This window comes from Drosophila arizonae, chromosome 5 (genome assembly GCF_054131065.1).
Source record: "Drosophila arizonae isolate 15081-1271.41 chromosome 5, UAZ_ARI_1.0, whole genome shotgun sequence".
Classification (NCBI taxonomy): Eukaryota; Metazoa; Arthropoda; class Insecta; order Diptera; family Drosophilidae; genus Drosophila; species Drosophila arizonae.
Genome location: NC_142925.1, coordinates 15,077,950 through 15,101,310, shown reverse-complemented (window position 1 = coordinate 15,101,310; position 23,361 = coordinate 15,077,950). Strand labels below are relative to the sequence as shown.

Sequence of the window (23,361 nt, the reverse complement as noted above, 5' to 3'; positions counted from 1 at the left end):
GCGCCGATATTTTCGATAGCATTTGCTTGTTGCGTCCCAAAATAACGCTATGCTCTTTTGCGTATGAATCGATAAATACTAATACGAGTTGCAAAAAAAGAATATGGAGTGAAGTTTTGAGAGTCCACCCTAGTTTATATTGCTTGACTCACCTGTGGAAATTAGAAATGAGGACTTTTCCGACTTTTCTACTGACGTACATTACTCTGAAACAGTCTTTAATACGGTATGTTAGATTAAGTTCCTCTATTTCGCCGTTTTGTCCACCCCCGTATCCATTATTAAATGATCAGAAAAAAAAATCACGCATTCATGTTGCTTGTCTTAAACAATTTACATATATTTTAAAGCGTAAACTCTAATACTTAAAGTCTAAACATTATTTTTTTAACATTCTCAGTATGATAATTTCCATATACATGAATTATATAAGGATCTATTAACATATTTCCATATAAGTAATATGTTAAAGAAATTAAAAACATTAATATCCAAGCTGAATTACTAATGTTTGCATAACTTTACGTATTTGATTGTTTGTATTAAGGCAAGATTTGATGCCAAGCGAAAATGCCACACATAAGATTTCAACCGCGTGTTCTTGCAACAATATGCATATTTCAAGCAGGTTGTCAATCGCGGTGGCTGTTACGGACGAATTCTCATCTCTTAAACATTGAATATAGGCGTTCAAAGTACACTGATTGATATCGGAGTTTCCTGGGTTGTGCTTCAAATGTCTTATCAATATAATAAAGGCAATAGATCGTATCTGAGCGCTGGGCGAAAATATTAGCTCCAAGAGACGCTCAAACAACTCATTGATAAACACAAATCGCTTCGAAGTCAGACATTCCATTTCCTGCAGAGGCCCTAGTATCACTTCTTCAATATTAGATTGCTTAATGATTTTGATTAGGTCCAAAATATGTGGAGAAACATCAGTGAAATTCGTCTTGCTGTAGGACCCAAGAGTCATGGCTGAAAATGAGCTTCTGCAGACATCCTGGGCGTTACTGGTGCCCTCAAAGGAATCAATTTCATTGGCAAAATTTTTATTAGTAGCTGGTTTTGTTTCAGAATGTCCATCTAGTTCATATTCCACCTTCACTTCCTCGTCATCCAATTCTATGCACGTATTCGTTTTGTGCTGGAGTAGAGCAACAGCTTGCACAAGAGCCTGCAGCTTTCCGATAGACGTGTATCTGGCTGCCAATTCTGTCAAAATTCCGACATATTGCTCAATAAATTGCAATGCAGTTGAAGGATTAACATTGATATATGATTGTAATATTTGCACAAATTTCACAAGCATTTGGCATGCCTCCTTTACTGAGCTGTGATGCTTAAAGAATATGAAATAGCACGAGAGGGTTCTTTGAATCTCATTTTTATAGGCATCTTCGAAAATCATTGGCTGCAGCAGTTCCAGAGTTCTTAATATCTGCACGAAACGATGGAAATGATATTCCTCGCGCAATGCTTTCATGCTATTCTGTCCTCTACCTTGCATAACGGAAGATAATACGCCCAAATGGCGAAGGAACAGAAGAGGATGCGATGCAGCCAACTTTCGCAGCAGCAATTCGGTATCAGCTGATAATGTTTCAAAGTCCTTCTTGGCTACCAAACTTCCCAAGCACGTTATCAAATTATTTGCTATTTTGTCAGCTTGACAGCCCTTTAAGCTCTGCAGTTTATTGTTTTGCACATCTGCGCTGCAGTTCTTAATAAACTTGATACGTGGATACATAATGTAAAGCTGTTGCAGGATTTTGTTTTTCAATATATCCGTAATTTGACTCTTCTCCACGTACTCTATTACTTTCACCATTAGATTTTTGTTTTTCTCAGTCAGCTTAAACAAAAGATTCATTCGCGAGCACAATTTAAAGTCATAGTTTCCATTTGTGTCATTCTTAATCTCTGAGATGCCTTCGTATAAAATAAAGTGTACGAAGGCCTCTAGCTCGGAAGGCTCCAACTTAAAGAATGAATTTGGTAGCACATTTTTCGACATATACTTATCTCTGCCTTTCCACAGATTTGGATTTGTAGTCAGAGCTTCAAAATAGTTTAGCACGGTACTGAAATCGTAGTCAAGCTTATAATCCTTAAATAGGCACTTCGCAATTCTTTCGATGGTACTCCAATTGGTTTGATGATTGATAAGCGATAAAAGGAAAAATCTAAACTCCCTACAGGAATTGGAAAATAGAAAACTTTCCTTTAACAGTTTTGTGCATACTATTTCAGGATCTGCCTCGGCAAGCCAATCTATGAATAATCCATTATTGAAAATATTATAATTGACTTTGTCGCTAATAGTTTTATCATTGCTAAGATTTTCAAAGTCTTCAATCATTTCTCGGACTATTTTCTTTGTCGCTTGGAGAGAACTTTGCGATTTACGTTTTATAAAGTATAATTGATACGAACTCTTCAGCATGAATAATAAGCTTTCTAAGAATAGTTCTGTTTTGAAAACCTGTTTCGAAGCTGAGCCTATCTGATTTGACATTCGAATGGTTTGTTTTAGTTTCTTTTCAATAACGAGATAATTATCATTGGGCAACTTACAGCTGAAATATGCTCTTAGCAAAGTCGAGGCACCACGGCTTGTGTTAATATTGATTGTGTCGGCACGTGTATAGTCCAACAATGACGCATTGACAACCTCGCATATTGAGGTTAAGAATTCTGCATTATTTGACATTGGAGAAACTACAAGATCCAATAAATTATGAATTAAATTGCGATAGTTGTTTGTTGTAACCATATGCTGATTCGGACTCTTAAGTAGAATTTGTACGGTCTCCTTTTCGGAATCCCGGTTACTGACGTTTTGAACAGAGTCTGGATCGAATTTGGTTAGATGAAAGACTTCCTGAGTGTACGCATTAATTTTTGGTAAATCGGGAACTGTTTGAGAATGTGAATGTAAATCCAGTGCCTGTACAGTATAATGCCCATTTTTAGCTCCTCGGGCTTGTTGGATTTCAATTAGCTGTGCCAAATATGCTTTGTTAAGTATAGCGTTTTTAACCAAATCAAACTGCTCCAATACCGCAGTATCGAGCATTGCCAATAGCTTGGACATTGAGTTTACAGGTGTGCCGAAATTTTGAACGAACAACACTATTTGATCCGGTGTTAGATCATTCAAAGCTGCTTCAATCAGACGATCGACTGATGATCGAATCATCTTGAGTTTCAGCCAATCCGGTAACAGTTGAATTTGTTCTTGAGGCATTGTTGGCAGGAAAGCTACCGGCGCTGGTCGACCCGGAGGAAACCAATAATCGAGAATTGGTATAGACTCGGGCATATTGCTGCTCGAATATGTTAGGAGAATAATGAATGCATGAATTATGTTTATATGGAGCGGCAATTGCACACCGTCTTCAAACTGAACCATCAATAAATCTGGATATTCTGTCCATTCGTAGGGCTCATGGAACTCTCTCAATTTGATAATGTAATTGTTGAACATTACGAACAAGCACTTCAATGTCTGAATTCGGTTCTCATCCGGGTTAAGATTGTAGTCCTCTTGCGAAATTATTATATGTTGAAACATGGTATTGCGCTCCACAATTAATTGTGCCATATCTATAACATGATCCAGCATTTCGTTAACAGGATCATTAAGTGTATGCTTCGTTATAAATTGAATATACGCCATAATAAGCTCTGGGCAATTTTCGACTTGGCATGCTGCTCGCAGTTGGGGAATAATGTACATTTTGGCCTCCAAGAAATGTGGAATTTGTTGAATTGATTTCAATAGCCATTCGTTTTCATATTTACCAGAGTTTTTGAATATGATTTTCAAACCAGATAAAGCCGCAACTCTAGACTGTTTTACTGTTGAGGACAAGCGCCTAAATATATAATCTAACACTTCACAAACAACGTGATTGTCGTAGGTGGAGTCCATTATTAGATTTCTAATAAAGTCAACCAGCTCCTTATCGCGGCTGTTCTCTTCGTTAATGCTGTGCGCATTGAAGAGCAAAAACTCACAAAGACACTGAACAGGCAGATGGCTGAAGTCGCCTTCGCTGTTCTGTACCAAGTCCGATAGCCAAGGCATTGATTGAGTTGTGCCTTGCCTTTGTATGATATCTAGAAGCAAGTCGGGCTTTCGACAACGACAAAACAAATGCCCTAATTTGTACGTTTGGTTAAGAAACTTAAGTTGCTCTAAAACTAAATTTGGTACTTTTCTTGGCGTTCCCATTGGATCCATTAGCATTAGCTGGGTAATCAAAATTGCGTTTTCTTCTGTGATTACAGCATGTGGAGAAGTTTGCGCCGCCAAATACGTTTCGAATTGAAGAATATGATCCCTTTCAACAGTAATTATCTGAAAGCAAATGACCGAAAACTTGTAGAAAATTTGAATTCATTAATAATTTCACATTGCTTACCTGCAATTCATCCTTGTTCGAAACAAAACTGTTAAATTGATTGGTTATACATATTTCTATTAGGAGTTTCATCGTGGGGTAGTGATCCCAGCAAAATGCTCCAAATGTTGACGGATTGTGGGCAGAAATCATTAATAATATTAGCCAGGCTTTCCAATAAAACGCAATGATCGCCAGCTTTGGGGGCTCGTAGTCCTCCGGCAACTGAATATTTTCCGGATGATGATATTCCGACATGCTAAACAGGAAGTCAATGATGTCGAATTTATTCGCTTGAACTGCTGGGAAATCGGTGGCTTTCATTCCGGAGACCCGCTTTATCACCAGCAGCAAAATGTCAAATGTGTTTGCTATGGAGAATGGAATATCCTTTGTTATGCCTATCAATATAATTCTTAGCAAAGTCTCTTCATGAATGGGAGTTTCCGATATTATTCTCAATATGGCTCCCCTCTCCGGCTCCGATGGCCACTGGTCACAGCGCGAATACTGCTCCGGATTGTCAAGTAAGAGCAACTTATGCAACGCCTGGTGATATTCTGCAGCCTGGATTTTATAAAGATTTGGCACGGTCTCGTACATCCAGGAAACTGAATCCAATTGTATTTGTGACATCTGATTGTAGAGTCGAATTAGCGCTTGATTATTTTTCACATCACGATTCGTTTTCAACGATAAGCTTCCTTCGCGCGCCTGTGGCGTGGCCGACAGAAACATGCAAAGGCAAACAATGTCCACCACAGAGTGAAATATCCTCTCCTTGAAATCAAATTGCTCAATTTGTTGAGTCAACTCCTCTCGTTCACTTAAAAAGGTTTTACAAAACTTCACAAGATTCACATCGAAGCGTAGCATTCGCACAAGTTCCCGTAGAAAAACGCGCAAAGTCCTCAAACAATCATCGCGTTGCAGTAGAAATTCCTGATATATTTCAGCTAGCGTAACTGCCGACTGATCTGGTGATGTCTGAAACATCGTCGCTGTGAAGGGATTTTAAGTTAATAATTAATTTATTAATGTAGAAACAAAATTAAAAAAAAAAAAAATCTTTAAAATTGGTTTGAATTATATCATATAATAAATTAATTAATATTTAATTAAAATCATTTAATGAAATATATCATCTAGGTAGATTTTTAACATTATTTCAATATATACTTACCAAGCATTCCCATGTTATTTGGATTTCTTGTATTTGAGAGTTCATTCTGCACGACAAGCTTCATGATTGTGCTCAAGATATCTGGCTGCAGGTGTATCATTTCCTTGAGACATGACATATAATGATTGATAAGTGGTTTGGTTTTTAGTCGCATTTTGACCAACACTTGGAGCACTTCGTTGTCCTGGGTGTTTTTGCCTTTGATATTGAAACATATATATGATAATAGTTGCTGGGCGAATTTGACCAGCTTTCCATTATGTATCCACAATTCCAGACGAGAAATGCTGAGACAGCGCACTTCTCCTATGCCCGAAGTGGTGCAAAGAAATTTCAGAAAGTTCCTTGTATAATTATCCTGTTGCTGGCGCTTATTTAGCTGATCTCGAATCGCATCGCTCACTAATTTCTGCACAAGACTGTCTGCAAATCTGGACTTAACGGAGCAAATGGCATCGGCTGCTTGATCTGCCTCCAAATATGGACTAGCGTCCAGACTCTGAGTTGAATTGTCACCCGAATCATCGTCTACAGTGAAGTTGTCTCGATGCGATTGCCCACTTGCTACAGTCGTGTTCACGTCCCAGCGCAGCAAACTCAAGTGTGGAGTTCGCGTTTTGAAGGCGGCACAAATATTTTTAACCAGCGGCGCGCAGTAATCGTTGTCTGCCCAAAATCGCTCATTGACAGCATCATCCACGTACGTACGCAGCAATACTTCTGGCCACTGGGATATATCGGAAAATCCTCTTGTAAGTAGGTTTGTAAAGAGGACGTGAAGGTTAATATTATAGCGCATTTTAACATTAGTCTCACGACGCAGAAAGGACAGAAGTGCATAGGCAATGACATCGTTATTGAAGAACTGAGGATGCACTTTGGCCAGGTAGAACAAGGTCAAGTACGCTACGTTGTCCACTTTGGATCTGGATGCATCTCTCGATGTCGCGTGCCTGATGATTCCACAAATAAGGCGTACCACGAGCTCATTGTCATTTTGCTCAATTGCTGCATATATGGTTTCTATGACATTAGACAAATCACAGTCTTCGGCGATTTGTTCCCATATTTCGTAGTGTGGAATTCCTGTTGTGGTGGCCAGGTCGGGGCATCCGTCTTTAAGGCTAACTCGAAATCTCTTACTAGGATGACTTCCGAGACTCGTTGAAGCTTCTCTCTTTCTATCAGTCGAGCTGCCGCTGGAGCCCGGCATTCCTTTTATTGGTAAAATTTTTCCTTTAGAATCATCGCGGCCACTTTTGGTACCGAGAGCAAAGAGTTCGGCACCCAGCAATACTTTCTTTTGGCCTCTATTCGGGGCATTTGTTTTATTTCGATCCATAATTAATGCTCTTATTTATACTTGTGCCGCAACGAAATTCACTCTTTGCGAGAATAAAAACATTGCTCGACTAACTCTTTTGAGAACATGAACTAGTTCTTGAACGTCTAGTTGAATTCTCAACTTTGTTTGTCTAAGGTATTTATTAGTTACATTAACAATAAAATATAAATAATTCCCACATAGTTAAAGTTTAAATAAAATAAAAAATTGGCATATTAGTAAGAATATTAGTTACTAATATTAGAGAATATTAATTAAAATAATTAAAAATTCTGCACATTTTTTATAGCTATATCTACCTTTTTAAAAAAAAAGCAAAAGTTGTATTATACAATCAAGAGAAGTCATATATCGAGTTAACAATCGAATAAAATTTGTCTACCCAAATTATGTTTTTTATTCCAAGCTGGATACAATATTTAACAATTAAACTTAAAACATTTTCAAAAAAATATACATATAACTTGAAGTTAAGTATGATGTGATAATAATGCTGTTGAATTTAATTTATTGCATGATTGTAACGATACAATTATTTTTACAAAGTATTCGCAGAAAGTAACGAATATGCTAAAATACCTTTACAGTATACGCATGAGTAAACGGCATTTGCAAAGTCGTGTTCAAAACAAGATATATATTATTAAGCTCGGGCAGCTAAATTTAATTTAATTTGCTTACAATCATTTGCGAAATAACAATAAAATATTAAGTGATATATATATCATTGGTGCTTACACGATTGAAAAACTCGTATTTGTGCCATAAAATTCATCAATTCACTAAACCAAACGTGTTAAAAACGTAAACACAACACATATTGTACAAAACTACCGAAATGGCAGATTTAGAGGCTGTTTTAGCTGATGTCAGCTATTTAATGGCAATGGAAAAATCAAAATGCACGCCAGCAGCACGAGCCAGTAAAAAGTTGATTCTACCAGATCCCAGGTATCCACTTTAATGTATTTATTCAAATAGGGATACATATATATGTCAATAAGTGTAGAAGTGTGTGTATGCGTGTGTGTGATAAAATGTGTTAATGTGTGTAAATATATACATACCCATTAGGGTAAACATAATTAGAAATATTATTGGACTACTAGATGGTTAGCAAATTAAAATTAATACTAAATCAATCAGCATATACACCTTCAAAAAGAAGTACACACATATACATATAAATATATATACATACATACATAAATATGTATATGTTCATATATGTAAATATATATATATTTATATATGTATGTAGGTATACACACATGAGTATACATAAAAGGGCTATTTTGTTTACATATGTTTATGTGTAAATGTGTACATTTGTATGTTTTCAATTTGTATATACACATTTGAAATGATTTGATTTTTTGAAAAGAATTCAATCAATAGTCTGGCCACGAAATATAATTGTATAAGTAGACATATATAGCAGTAGAAAAAACACAAAACAAAACAAATGTGAATACATATAGGAAAGAAAAGAAAAAACATTCTATATATAGATATTATTCAACTTATATACATACATGTACTGGAATTTTTATTTTAATTAATTTAATTAAACAACAACAAATCCTATAGAGACTCTGATGTCCTGGCAGGTGTCCTGGCCTGGCCTGGTCCAATCTGAATACAGCCCACTGTCAATCGTCTGATCTGATATATTGCTTTGATTAATATAATTTACTATTCTCAATTTTATTAACTTCTGGTTTCTTTCAATTCCATTCATAATGGGTTTACTGAACTTTTGTGTATATCTACATATATATTATATGAAAAAAAAAAAACTTTTTATTACAGACTACTTTAATTTGCGATTTTTACTGCTTACGCCGATGTTATATTGTATATAGATTCTAAAGGTTCGATTGAAGCTCCATGGGGATCTTATTAACACGCTCAATAATAAACACAAAACTCATTTAATTGCCATAACAATTAAAAGGAAATCATTTACTAATGATAATTGATAATCATCTGCTAATGCTAATTAAAGGCAAATGTTTGACTTACGATATTGATAATCATCTTATAATGTCTATAAACCCCTTCGGTTGGCACCCCTTTAATTTAGTTTTCCCTTTATGAAGTGAACTATTTTACTGGAAACTTTTGCCAATGATTCATGTTCAGAATGGTCAGCTTATCTATTCAGTAATACCTATACGCATTAAGTGTAATCTACAGAGCGACTATTATAAATAATTTAACAGCAAATGATTAAAGTCCGAGCTGCGAAACATATGAATGTATAAATTTAGATAAATAAACAGTTGAATGATAACGGCAGAAAGTTGGGATATAACACAAAGCGCTTGATTGAGCCAGTAATTACGAAAGCTTCTACTATAAGTGAATGCAGAAGCAAAGCCATTCAATTTAAAAATAGACTTTTTTACAACCAATGTGGAATGTCAACCCAATGTGGAAGTCTTGAATGCGTTTAATAGGTCACTCACACTCACATTTGATTGAATGTGTGTTTATTAATAAAATTGGGATTCAGAGAACTATATAAGTATTACGCAAAAACCCAGTGAATAAAATTAATAAATTATATGAATTATCCGATGACTAGCTTAAGCTAATCAATATTAGTACAAATATAAGCAATACGAAAACTACAAGCTATACAAGTTTAGAAATGAGATTGAGTGAAATGAGTGAGTCTATATGTAGAGCTAGAGTGAATATCAAACAAATTTTAAGTCAAGCGCTTCTATGAATTACGAGGAAGAAGTTAACAGTAGCTTAACATTTTTTATTTATGTTAAATCCAAAGCCATCCTCTATAAACAACAGAGCAGGCGAAGTTAACAGTCGCATAGCATTATTTATTTATGTTAACTGTTAATGCTTGTTTGAATGTTATGCCTTTAGCAAATGCCAGCTTTCCCGCTAATAATAAGTAAATAGATAAATTCCCTTGAATAGATTAGAAAAGTAGTTGATTTGTAGTTAATCTATCATGTTTCCATTTTGTTTCTATATTTAAATATGATTTTCCCCACTTTTTGATATTTTTTTTTAGTTTTCGCAAAGTTATACAGACAGGATATTATTACACGAGTGCATGCGAAAATCACTGCATTTTGTATCGATAAACGCTTTCATTTACTTTTCCAAAAAGTCTACAATTATTCCTAAATGAGGAGCTCGACGGCTGGAAGCTGGGATGCGGATCTGTTATCAAACTGATCTATATGAACAGATGTAGATGTAATTAATTGGTTTTTTCATTTCATATCCATACACTATTCTGTATTTTAGTATTATTGATATAAACTATGATAATTTAAGTTAAGTTATAAAGGCCTTCGTAAATGATATTTGTTGAGATTTGCATTCCGTTTGAAAGTCAAGTATTAGTCCAGTATGCGGGTTAACTAGTAATAGCAATAGCGTCAGCAACATTTTTTTGCCTATGCACTATAACAATACAGTTAAGATAATGATATTATTGGGTAGAAAACAACCGATTTGAATTCTATAAAAAAAACTACATTTATAAACATTTTATATTGCTAGAGTGAATTACACCAAACCGAAGGGAACATATAAAAGTTATCTTTGAAAACTAACCGTGCGAGGCTAAAAACACGATTCATTAGAAATTTATTAGTTTGTGAAAATATAAGAATACAATAAATTCATTATAAATGTTGTAGGGAAATGGAAGAATTCCTTCCTTTGTACAGAGAAAACTGAAGACCTAAATTAAAATACACAGAGATTGTACATAAACTATATATTATATTCCCACTATTACTCATTAAGTGTATTCATTGGAGTGTATCCTCCGAATATCAAACATATCCCCTATAACTTCTATATTTCTACATAGCGCTGTATTTAAACTGTATAAATCTTCTTTACAGCGTTAGAAGCGTTATGTACAAATACCTTGAAAAGGAAAATCAACTCAACTTTCACAGCATTTTTAATCAGATTATAGGTACTTATAATAATCTTAAGAGATCACAATCTGGCCGATAATAATTAATTATTATTGTAATTTATCCTAGGATACTTGTTGTTTAAGGATTTCTGTGAGAATGATTCTGAAGAACCAATTCAACAGTTGAAGTTCTATGAGCAGGTATTACTATTAAAGAACTGCCAATATATGCAATTTTTATTTATTGATATACTTTTCTTTAAAGATTAAAAATTTTGAGAAAACAGAATGTTTCGACGAGCGAAAAAAGCTGGCCAGAGAAATTTATGATAATTTTATAATGGAAGAAATGCTGGCACATACTTATGTAAGTATTCCAGGCATGATGAAATCTGAAGTTATATGTTCTCTTATATTATGAATAGGAATACTCCAAAGATGCCGTTGCAAATGTCCAAAAGTATATCTTAAAAAATGAAGTTCCTGTGAATTTATTTGAAGTAAGTATACGCTTAGCGTTCGGGGTATATTATAATCATTTTGATCATTCCATAGAAAACATAATAAAAACTATTTACAATTCCCTTCAATGGAATTTTTTGAATGACTCCTATTAATTTAGACATATTCGACTGAAACATAGAAACCATATCTCAACTTATTTTGGTTGCTATTATGTAGGCTGTTCAGAATTTCTTTGAATTAAATTTAACCAATGTATGATTTTTATTTTATTTCCTGTTTGATTTATTCGTATTCCTAGAAATTGAACATTACATTTTTCGAATTTTAAATAATCAGTAATTATTGTTCATTGCAGCCTTACATGGAAGAAATCTTTGGTCAGCTTAAAGGCAAACCATTCAAAAAATTTCTGGAAAGGTATGCCTTGTTATAAATTATTTAAAATATAATAAAACAATTGTATAACTATTATTCATTAACTTCATAGCAACAAAAGCCCTCAAGTTAAGCAAGTTCATTTCACACACAGAACATCGCAACTTTTTTATTTATTATTACTTAATATAATATGAAAGCCTAAATTTAAAATAGAAAACTCAATTTGTATAATCGTGTAGTCCAAATTACATAAATTTAATACTTTTGTAAATTAAAAGAAGATCAGAAGAGAAACTCCGAGTTATGCACTTGGACTTGGACTTACATCACTCCTTAAATTAATGTTTATAATATACCAAATTTGCATTACTTAATACCATTTTGATATTTATACAGTGACAAATTTACAAGGTTTTGCCAATGGAAGAACCTGGAGCTAAATATACAAGTAAGTAAACATACTATATAACATAAATTGGAAGCATAATAAAAGCAAATGCATAATTATACATTTTCAGTTGTCAATGAATGACTTTAGCGTACATAGAATAATTGGTCGTGGTGGCTTTGGCGAGGTCTATGGCTGTCGAAAAGCCGATACTGGCAAAATGTACGCAATGAAATGTTTAGACAAGAAGCGTATTAAAATGAAACAAGGCGAAATGTTGGCATTGAACGAGCGCAATATGCTACAAGCAGTTAGTACAGGAGTAAGTTACCATAATATAATATATAATTGCTGTTGCACTAATATCCATTTCATTTGCTTAATATAGATTGATTGCCCTTTCATTGTATGCATGACATATGCATTTCACACCCCGGATAAGTTATGTTTTATATTAGATTTAATGAATGGCGGCGACTTGCATTACCACCTATCACAGCATGGAGTATTCAGCGAAGATGAAATGAAATTCTATGCAGCCGAGGTAATTGCAAAATCAATATGACAAATATGACAAATGCATTGCTAATTATATTCCTTTCATTAGGTTATTTTGGGCTTGGAGCATATGCATAAGCGCTGCATTGTGTACCGCGATTTGAAGCCTGCTAATATTTTGCTGGACGAAAATGGTCACATTCGAATATCGGATTTAGGTTTAGCATGCGATTATTCCAAAAAGAAGCCCCACGCTTCGGTGGGCACCCACGGATATATGTCACCAGAAGTATTATCGAAAGGAACATCCTACGACTCATGCGCAGACTGGTTTAGCTTTGGTTGCATGCTATACAAGCTGCTAAAGGGACATTCGCCATTTCGGCAACATAAAACAAAAGATAAGCATGAGATCGATAGAATGACATTAACCATGGTAAGAAATGTTAGTTAACACAATTTCCATTTACTAAATTGTTTTCATTCCACAGAATGTTGAGCTTCCGGACTCATTTTCAGCAGAATTAAGGAATTTGTTGGATTTGCTTCTTCAGAGAGAAGTGCCAAAGCGTCTCGGCTGCATGGGGAATGGGTAAAATTGAAAGGTCAACTAAAATGTTTTAATATTAATACTTTTTCCCTTTTCCTTTTCAGCGCTGATGAAGTAAAAATGCATAGTTTCTTTTCTGGCATTGACTGGCATCAGGTTTACATCCAAAAATACACTCCACCATTGGTACCGCCTCGAGGTGAGGTGAATGCGGCGGATGCCTTTGATATTGGCTCGTTTGACGAAGAAGATACGAAAGGTATTAAGTTAAATGACAATGATCAGGATCTCTATAAGCATTTCTCATTAACTATATCCGAGAGGTGAGCATTTGTCAATAGAAAGTCTACTATACAAAAGCATTCCAATTTAATACATATTCTTTGCATTCATAAACTTTGTTTCATTAGGTGGCAACAGGAGGTAGCTGAGACTGTATTCGAAACAATAAACACGGAAACTGACAAAATTGAGCAGAAGAAGAAGTCTAAACAAAAACAACATTTCGATGCAGATGAAAAAGAATCAGATTGCATATTGCATGGCTACATTAAAAAATTAGGCGGATCATTTGCATCATTATGGCAAACTAAATATGCCAAGCTATATCCAAATCGGTATGGTACTATAATCATATTTTATTTCAGTTAATCGAATGTAAATATATTTACCTCTTATTTAAATCAGCTTGGAATTGTATTCCGAGAGTGGTAATAACAAGCCAGAACTTATTTTCTTGGACCAAGTGGAAGATGTTTCATCTGACTTTGTTCACTATAAAAATGAACAATGTATTCAAATTCGTGTCAATGACGGCAGCCGAGATGGCAGAATTATTTTGACAAATTCGGTAATTATATATTTAGCTTAAGAAATGCTAACGAATATCTATATAATAAAAACATCTTTTCTATAGGATGAAATTGGATTGAAGGAATGGGCGTTGTCATTAAGATCTGCCCACAAAATGTCGCAAGATCTTTTAGGATCGATGGCTAAAAAAGCTGGAAAAATCTATGGTAGTGAACGGGACGCAAACAAATCAATGTACATTTTGGGCGGGAACTGTTCTACAAAATCGTCAAATGGATCTAATTAAATACTAGCTCTAATGAAAATTATTTAAAAAGAAAGAAAATAATATAAAACAAAAACATATAATAGGTTTCCAGCTTTGAAACTCATAAAACAAATGCTAACAGAAATCCTAATAAAACACATCTTGTAAAATCACATTATAATATTATGCGTACTGATGAATTTGTAGAAACTGTGTAATAAATGCATAGAAATACTTCATTTCTGTTGTCTTATTTGTTCATAAGTCTCTTAACTGTAATGACCTATATGTAAATTGTAGTAATATTGTTTTTATTAAAACCCTGGATGTTTTAAATGCACACAATCTATAATTATTTTTTATTTAAAAGTCCCCAATTTATATTTAGCTACCTAGCAGCATACGAGCCGATTGTATTTGAAATTTGATTGACAATCCCGTATATGCTTATAAAATCTCAGTTCTTGATTATAGAATATCTTTTTTTAACTTTCAATGTCTGTTCTCTGCTGAGCCTTGCTGTGATTAGTCTATTATTTATCCCCACTTTTTTCTACTCTTTCAAACTAGAAACAGATACGCTAACATAAATAAAGTTTATGCATAATATAAACCGTAAATAAATATCGTTTATTTAGCCAACTGATAAACTCCACCAGAAAACAAAAGTTTGTGTTCGCGCACTTTCCTTTGCAGAAAGTGTTTGAGCTCATCTTGAGTGAATTCAACTCCTCCGCTGTGCGAAGCAAACAGTTTCAGCATTTGATGAATACGATCGATTGGCATACAATCTAAATTTGTAAGCATGCCAACAATATAAGACCAGAAAACCTGGAAGAACATTTTATTAACTCAATGAATTTTCTTTACTTCAGTCAAATTTCGCTTACTTGAAGTTCCTCTTCCCTTTGATCACTGGCCGAAGCCATGGCTGATTCCAAGTCTTCCTCGTCCGCATCTGTAATGTTGACATCATCGAATTGTGTTTTCTCAGTTTCTTTCTCCAAAAGGCCAAAAACTCCCGGTTCTATTTCAGCGATCAGGCCATGATTTTGCCAAAAACTAATGCGTCGTCTAAGCGCTGATGGGGGCACCTTTATAAGGCTGCTTAGTTCTTCCAAACTCCACTCATCTATAAATAAATAAGTTATTAGTAAAAATTTCAAGTGCTATGGGAAAACTCTTACTTTTATTCTGAAAATGGTAAATAATAACAGCCTGTGTTGGTGGCACAGTCATCTCCAACACTCTATCACCGATTTCGATCACAATATTGACTCTTCCAGTCACCGTGCGCCAATTGAGCGTGCGATTTCCCTTATAAGACTCATATGCTTTTGTGAACTTCTTAAATTCATTCTCAAGTTCAACAGGCAACTGCAAGCTCTCCTTATTGAATGACGGCCAAAACTGAGCCGATATAATAAGCGACGATATATCAAACAATGGACCTAGATAATCAGTATATAAAGAATTGTATTTAATTATCATTAAATTTAATAAATTTAGTTACTTACTCTCATCAGAATTCTCATCGCCATGAATATGCGCATTGATGCGCTTTGAATCAGTCACATCTTTCAGCATTACTTCACAACTATGTAGAAGTGACTCACCAAATCTGATTTTCAGCAATTCTAGATTTCGAATTTCCTTTTCGGAATTAAAATCAAGCTGTGATAGTAAACGATCCGCCATCAAATTGCGATATTCAACCATAAATAGTTCTTTACTTCCATAAATATCGACTACCATGGATATAATATCTGCAGAGCGAATCACTTTCGAGTTGTTTAACTCTAAGACATTGGGATCGATTCCAAATGGATCCGGCTCCCAATTCTCCCAATTGCTATATTCATTATTTCCAGCATCTTTGCCATATTTTATGAATTCCCCTTTAGCTAATTCTTCAGAGAGGTCCGTTGGCCCTTCTTCAGTTAAGCCAGTGACAACTCGTCTAACCGTATCGTTGCGTTTTCGTAAATATTCTTTTATAGGAGCTGTGACTATTTCTAATATCACTCCAGTGTTATCTAGATGGCGTATGGCTTTTATTGCTGCAACGTAGCCAGTCAATATATCCATAGTATTGACACCAGGATGCAAAATTCTTGCCTCTAAAGAGCTTCTCAACGATTCAGTTAGGTAGACTCGCATATCGATTTTCTCCATACAAATCTTTAAATCATCTATGGCCGGCGAAGAATCCGGATAATCTGAAAGTTATTGAAATTAATTAGTTAAATATTTATATCCAAGAAAAGAGACAATAATATTATTAAATAAATTACCTATAATTATACTAAAGAACTGACTGATCACATTTTGTGCAAATGTTTCATACATAAAATATGTGAGTTTTACTTTAAACGATTGAACCGATTGGGGAATATTCTCTTGAGATATATCATCTTTCGACTTCCATTCAGTGAATATGCTAGTTAACCATGTCATAACAACGTCGTTGATCCACTAAAAGAAAATATAAGGTTTTTATATAAATTAACAGAACTAGAGGTCAGTGTAGTACATATTTGATGATTATGATTTTCTGTTTACCGTTTCAAGTTGCTTAAGATGACTTCTATCGAATATTCCAACGCATGTGTCGTTAATATGTTCCTTGATTTTCAACTTGATCAACGCTGTCAAAGCGCTGCCAGCCAATCGATCAATCAAGCCCATCTTCAACAGCTTCACATTTGTCGCAGTCACCATTTCAGTTAGCTTCTGGCAGCAGCATTGGTCAAGATCGAAATTGCAGCCAGCACACGGTAAATCAGTAAATACCTCCGAATCTGAAAAAGAGATTTAACAGGACTATATATAATAATATACAAAGTACGTCCTACATATAACAAATGACATACCAAGTGCATTCACCGATAAAGTTAAATCCTTCGTAAATAGACGAAAATGAACGCTGTAAAAATCGCCCACAAAATTATTAAACGATGGCGGCAGCTGCGCCAACAATGCATTATGCAGCGTCTTTTGGGTGTTTTCCAAACTTGACGCAGACAGGGGCTTCTTATTCAGATAGAGCAGCCGAGGTTTTATTAGCTCAAGGCATTCATAGCTATTATATAGCTCATCAATCGCATAAATAAATGTGAAGAATAAAGCATTTGGATCCGAAAACGCTGCTGTATTCACAGGTATATCCAATTTGACTTTGGGTGTTTCGTTTTCGGTAGGCGTAAAGTGTTTCCAAAATTTGGGGACAAGTATATTCCGAATGGTAGATTCAATTTCCAAACTTAAAATAGATGTTAATGTTGTAATAGTTCCCAAGCTCTCGAGATGCCGGTAAACATTCTCAAAAACTTCATCTTCTACTGTCTCTAAAGGAGAAGTAATCTGCAAATTTAAACATGATTTAATCAATGAACAATGTAAATAAACAATATCGCTTACCTCTCCACTCAGAATTGGGAATATTTTTAATACATCCAACCACAAAGCATTTAAATCACACATTTTTGTTTGGCTTAAACAAATCGGTTTGAAATAGATATGATTGTTGTCAATTTATCAATCGAATCATCCGATATCGATATTTGTATGTACAATGAGCTAGTTTCCACTAATATGCATTTACTTCAACTTATAATAAAAATTAATTATATGACTGGGAAGGCCCTAATATATCGATAACAAACAAACGAGAAGAAACTAACTGCGATTTCAGTGAGATTTTTTATATAAGGCGCAAAATCCAATTTCCCTCCTGAAGATAACAAAATAGCAAAACCTTTTTGCGTTTAAGGAAACCATCGGATCCTTCTTCGATAGGCCGTATCCGTATTCGAAATACGTTTATAAATTTCTGATTAACATTACCTTCCATTACTTTTATATCGATCTATTGAATTATTGCGCTAAAAGATATCAGATGATACGCGAATTTTTAGTGCTACGGTAAAGGAAGCATACATATGTAAATATTGATTTATATATTTATTATGTGTGTATACGTATATTTCAAAAGTTTATTGAAGGTCAAAGTCCAAAGACCAATTCATTTATCTAAAAATGAACTTTCGTCACATTCATGTTATCAGCCATGGAACTGATATAACCATACTGTTATGTTTTTAACCTGTATTTATTTTTGTAAAAAGTATACAAACTGTACAGTGCCACAAATAATATAATATACTTTCTTAACAAAGGACTATTGAATTTAACTATTGTTTTATTTTCAGAATGAAGCAACAAACAGTGGTTAATCTCGTCATATAAAGCCGTTATAATTGAACTTTTTTGGAAATATTTCGTTGGAATATCGAGTCAATTGTTGAAAAGACATCACTGGCTTTTTTGGCAGCATCGACCTTGAAATGCAATCCTCTCAATCCATAGTAGTCAACCAATGGCTTGGTTTGTTTATGATACGCCTCCAATCGCTTTTTCAGTGCTTCGGCATTATCGTCGCTACGCTTCATTAGCGGCTCTCCAGTAATCTATTGTGAAGAAAACATAATTATATTTAACTAGCCGAATATTGAAATTCAGATTAACTTACATCATCCTTCATCGGAACTTTAGGAGGAGCAAATTCTTCGTGATATGATCTTCCACTTGCTTGATGAATCAATCGTCCAGTTATTCTCCTTACCAATAGATTGTCATCTATAGCAAACTCAATTACGGCATCCAAGCTTGTCTTTCTTTTGTCCAGCAACGAATCAAGCTAGAAAAAAATAGATTACATTTTAATAATATGTCAATATGTAATAGTATAAGAATCTTACCTTTTGAGCTTGAACAACAGTCCTTGGGAATCCGTCCAGAAGAAAACCATTCTTACATTCTGGCTTATCCAAGTTGGAGTCTATCATATCCACTACCAGATCATCTGATACCAGTTTTCCCTCATCCATAACTTTTTTCAGCTCGGCGCCAAGTTTCGAACCTGATGCGATCTCTGCGCGCAGCATGTCGCCAGTTGATAGATGGCAGACACAAAACTTCTCTTTTAACAAAGGTGCCTAAAAAAATAAAATTAAGTACATTATATTTTGTATACCAATAAAACGATTCCAATTTACAAATTATGCATTTTATAAAAAGTTAAGCATATGCTTTATGTGACTTAAACTGCCAAAGATTCTTTGAGCCACGTCAGTGAGCATTATAAGACTTTAAAAGTAATCTTTATAAATTTGGTATCAATATTTTCGGAATGCAAAAAAGATAAACCATTCCTTTCTGTCTAAGCAAACAGCTTACAAATAAAATAATTATTTATAATTGCAAGCATTAAAAAGGCAACTATCATGAATTCTGAGGAATATAGAGGAAAAGCCAATAAAACCCATAAATGTTCGAGTCCATTAAATAAGTAAATGTTACCTTCTTCATCCGCTATCATCATCTGTTATATATCAGAAACTAAATATTTTAAATTGCCTAATGGAAAATAATTTCATAGGACATAATTTGCGACATAATAAATTTGATGTCGCAACAGTTGGAATGCGATAAGACCGTTATATTATTAATTCGTAAGGCCGTCTATGAAATATTTATATCTTTATAAATTGAGATATTCAGATTAGATATATTGAATGAAAAGTTAAGCAAAAAAGCATTAATTAATTAATTAAAAATTCAATTTTAATATAATTTAATGAAATAGAAAGTTGAACATAAAAAACTATTCTAGTGATTAGGTGCCCTCTATAGACCCAAAAAAGAAATAAGCATGCAGCCTTATCACAGAAACCTACATAAAGACATACACACACACGCATCTGTATTTGTTGCAAAGCATTCCCTGACAAACGTATAGACCTGCCGGCCAACTACACATACATACATGCACTAAATTAATATGTGTATGTAAAGTTAATAAGGTCGAAGCTGCTTTCTTCTATACAACCTGTTGCATACACACACACACGCACATGTTAAATATATTTAATTTAGTGAACACATACAAAGTGTGCACAGTTGGTATTCGAGCGCTAATGTCTGGGTACATAAATTACATAACAATATACATATGTATATGTGTCGACAACCCACCTGTGTCCCTTTTCCAGAGCCTGGTGGGCCCAAGAGAATAGCATTCACACCAGCAGTACTAGGCTCGTAGCGCTCCACAGGAATCGATACATTGGGTGCCATTGTGTTATTATTAGACTTTTATTTTTTCGAATCAACCTTCTTTCATTAAGATTTTATTTCTTAATAACAACCGCGGCAAAGTTCAAGGGTAAAAGTAAGGACCAGAATGAACTAGATAATGAACTGAGAACTGAACCAATCCACGGATGGAACAAGACTGAACTAAGCACGTTTTGTTGAATCGATTTTCGATAGGCACATATAATAAATTTCATTGATATTGTGTTTCCACATGCATTTACTTTTTCACATTTTATTTCTCACGCGATGTCATTTTTTACTATGATTGGGATTATATAAAATATTATTATCTTGAAAATAATTTATAAAATTATAATTTTAATTTTAACAGGTCATATCTCTAATATAATCTTCGGACTTTAGCTGCAAAACAGCAAATTATTTATTTTTATATTTTGTTTTTTTGCCATGTAACCAGTAAGCTTACCGGTAAATGATAAATATCTGCTCAAGACTGCTCAAACAGGCAGGCAATAAAATAGTAAGACAACAGTGGACAATACTTGGCTCTTATCCACTGTTAAATCTAGAGACATTTGCAATGAGTCATCTGTCTTGTCTTTGTAAAAGGTCTCAACATATAGATATTATTTAAATCGTTCTATAGAGAAAGTACAGCTAAAGGGGAACTGGATACTGCATTATAATGAATAATTGTATTATTTTCTTTATAATATCATATCATATACATATGTATATCTGTGTTCTGCACTGAACACAGATTGGGTCATATGATTATTGCTATTGCATTTTATTTATATGATAACGATTTGAAGTACAAGTGGTGGCAATAAAAGCTATACAAAGCAAAATTCCTTTTATGTTTTTATTTAAAAATTATAGATTCTTGAAACACCACCCCCTCTACATTCTATTTTCAAATATTAGTCTACGACTTTGGAGTGTGTACAAAAATAATACTTTAACATTCTATTTATGTAAAAGTACAACAAAAATCTCTTAAGGCAGAAACATTTCCAGTTAATCTTCACAAGTTTAATATAAAAACAAAATATTTTCTTTTTTAACAATTGCAACAACGAAGGTAATTTACAATTTTTAAAATTCATGCAGGGTCATTTTGACTTATCTACATAGATTTCTTTAATGAACAGAAGATTATATACAGGAATTAAGAATTTATTATTATAACGAATCTATCACTATTTTATAACTAAAAACCGATCTTTATAAATTTTATCCCGATGGTTTGAGGTTAGAATAATATTTAGAGTTGGGGCGATGCGATTTATTCTCTGCTGAAATCTTTCACGATCGAGAGCGATCTGTTGCCAACCACCTTTCCGAGCCGCCCGATAAGCGTAATCCCAAGTGTGCATAACATGAACCTTTGGTTTTAAATCAAAGCGTACCTGAAATTATAAAAATTCTTACTTGTATTTCCAAGTTAGATTAATTATTTCAAACATACCCGCTTCCGATGTTCTTGACTATTATCGATTTCAGACATTTTATCCGTTCCATTACAATCTGTGCAACCAATTGCAATCGAATCAATACTTTTGTTATCATCCTCGAAGCATATAAAACTGTCATCACTACATTCGGACAAACTTCTTTGTCGTTGAAACTTCGAATCACTCGCCTCTGATGTTTGGTGACAGCTACTTAGTTGTTGTTTATCCGAGGGATTTGTGTAGTTTTGATAAGAATTCATATTGTAGTCCGAAAAATTATATTCATTCTCAGATTGCGGTTGCATATCAATAAAAAAGTAACAAAATGACGGGGCACTACTAGAATTAAATTCAATCTGCGTCATAGTAGAGTTTTTGGGTGGTGATGTTGTGCAGTGCTGCAGCGCTCTGTTAACAGCATCTGCCATCAACTGGAAAGAAAACATTGCTGCGGCGAGTGGCTGTGGCGGTAAGTCATCTAACAATATATTCGCATTCCTTTCTTCAGAATTGTTGAGTAATCCCTTATCAGATTCTGAAGTAGTTTTCGTACGTCGCGGCGATGCGAAGCAATATTGTTTATGAATTGGGGAGCTCATGGCTACAATCATTTGCAATATATGCAGCATAAAATCAATTGCAATTTATATGTTTGATTATTGATCTCAAATTCACAGATTCTGATTCATCAACATCCAAGCGTATTTGTTTACAAAAATCCATCTTCATTATTTCAGTTTGAAATTTTGAGCACAATCTCAATTTTATATTATCCATGTAAATAGTTATTTATTTAGTGCTTGAATATGTCCAGCAGTTGATTTTCAACACATTTTGTGTTTGTCCTATTGAAGGTATGTACGTATGTACATATGTATGTATATAAGAACCATGAAATTGCTCGGAACGATTGCGAAATATTGAATGCTGAATTTATACGCTCATATTTAGACCATCAGATTGGGTATATTTCCTTGTCGTAGAATTTGTAGTAATATTTTGTAGTATTGGCAATAAACTCCAAAATTTATGACGAGAATGTAAATCACACGTTTTTAATAAAATATGTTCCATACTATTCAACTTGTAAAAATGAATATGATTGATTGTCTCTATGATTGTAGAATTCAGAGTTAATTTCAAAAATATCGATAACATTTGACTATTTTCCACTGGCCGTGTTATTCACTTGAGGCATATGCTAGCTATGAGGGCACATTATTGTTTTGTGTGTTAAATGTCTATATACACATATTTTATATCGCAAATCGTATGTAAATAAAGTCTTACATATATACATAAATAATTTACATTAAATAAAATGCAAATATTTACTATCATTGATTTATATATATATAAATACACTGCGCACAATAGATATTTATATTTCAAAGAAAAAAAATGCTGCACTGAATGCAGTATTGATGAATTATATTTTTATAATTTTGTCATTATTCTGAATATTTAAATTTATTTATTTGTTTGTTTTATTTTTATTTTTTTTATCGAACCAAATTAACTGTTTCGGCGGATTACGGAAATATACATCTATGAGTGCATGGATAATTAACACTCAATATTTGATAATCTCAATA

General features: G+C 33.9%; 5 protein-coding genes and 1 long non-coding RNA gene across 7 annotated transcripts; 2 read left to right on the top strand and 4 right to left on the bottom strand.

Moving 5' to 3' along the window:
* Window positions 1-315: 315 nt before the first annotated feature.
* IntS1 (integrator complex subunit 1) lies at window positions 316-7,037 on the bottom strand. The gene is made up of 3 exons (XM_018011037.2): window positions 5,596-7,037; window positions 4,434-5,413; window positions 316-4,369 (listed from the first exon to the last, which is right to left on the bottom strand). The coding sequence occupies exons 1-3, from the start codon at window positions 6,935-6,937 to the stop codon at window positions 485-487; spliced, it is 6,207 nt and encodes a 2,068-aa protein (XP_017866526.1). The 5' UTR covers window positions 6,938-7,037; the 3' UTR covers window positions 316-484.
* Window positions 7,038-7,509: 472 nt separating this feature from the next.
* On the top strand, window positions 7,510-14,428 carry Gprk1 (G protein-coupled receptor kinase 1). Of its 2 annotated transcripts, XM_089471578.1 has the most exons (16): window positions 7,510-7,891; window positions 9,984-10,171; window positions 10,831-10,907; window positions 10,978-11,051; window positions 11,116-11,217; window positions 11,276-11,350; window positions 11,671-11,732; window positions 12,090-12,141; window positions 12,212-12,403; window positions 12,470-12,625; window positions 12,689-13,015; window positions 13,071-13,171; window positions 13,234-13,452; window positions 13,540-13,746; window positions 13,817-13,979; window positions 14,046-14,428. In XM_089471578.1, exons 3-16 carry the CDS (start codon window positions 10,844-10,846, stop codon window positions 14,226-14,228), a joined length of 1,977 nt encoding a protein of 658 aa, XP_089327704.1. In that variant the 5' UTR covers window positions 7,510-7,891; window positions 9,984-10,171; window positions 10,831-10,843; the 3' UTR covers window positions 14,229-14,428. The 2 variants fall into 2 exon arrangements, with proteins under 2 accessions (XP_089327704.1, XP_017866530.1); XM_018011041.2 differs by lacking the exon at window positions 9,984-10,171.
* A 370-nt stretch (window positions 14,429-14,798) lies between these two features.
* Window positions 14,799-17,770, bottom strand: mr (anaphase promoting complex subunit morula). The gene is made up of 8 exons (XM_018011040.2): window positions 17,610-17,770; window positions 17,063-17,552; window positions 16,752-16,990; window positions 16,484-16,664; window positions 15,707-16,408; window positions 15,377-15,640; window positions 15,080-15,321; window positions 14,799-15,020 (listed from the first exon to the last, which is right to left on the bottom strand). Exons 1-8 carry the CDS (start codon window positions 17,670-17,672, stop codon window positions 14,820-14,822), a joined length of 2,382 nt encoding a protein of 793 aa, XP_017866529.1. The 5' UTR covers window positions 17,673-17,770; the 3' UTR covers window positions 14,799-14,819.
* Window positions 17,758-19,249, top strand: LOC149268558 (uncharacterized). The gene is made up of 2 exons (XR_016270570.1): window positions 17,758-18,132; window positions 18,401-19,249. It is a non-coding gene; the product is annotated as an uncharacterized LOC149268558 (long non-coding RNA).
* Window positions 18,373-20,492, bottom strand: Ak2 (Adenylate kinase 2). The gene is made up of 4 exons (XM_018011049.2): window positions 20,226-20,492; window positions 18,950-19,186; window positions 18,721-18,888; window positions 18,373-18,658 (listed from the first exon to the last, which is right to left on the bottom strand). The coding sequence occupies exons 1-4, from the start codon at window positions 20,325-20,327 to the stop codon at window positions 18,443-18,445; spliced, it is 723 nt and encodes a 240-aa protein (XP_017866538.1). The 5' UTR covers window positions 20,328-20,492; the 3' UTR covers window positions 18,373-18,442.
* Window positions 20,493-21,329: 837 nt separating this feature from the next.
* On the bottom strand, window positions 21,330-22,895 carry PPP1R15 (Protein phosphatase 1 regulatory subunit 15). The gene is made up of 2 exons (XM_018011048.2): window positions 21,781-22,895; window positions 21,330-21,721 (listed from the first exon to the last, which is right to left on the bottom strand). The coding sequence occupies exons 1-2, from the start codon at window positions 22,393-22,395 to the stop codon at window positions 21,512-21,514; spliced, it is 825 nt and encodes a 274-aa protein (XP_017866537.1). The 5' UTR covers window positions 22,396-22,895; the 3' UTR covers window positions 21,330-21,511.
* Window positions 22,896-23,361: the final 466 nt, after the last annotated feature.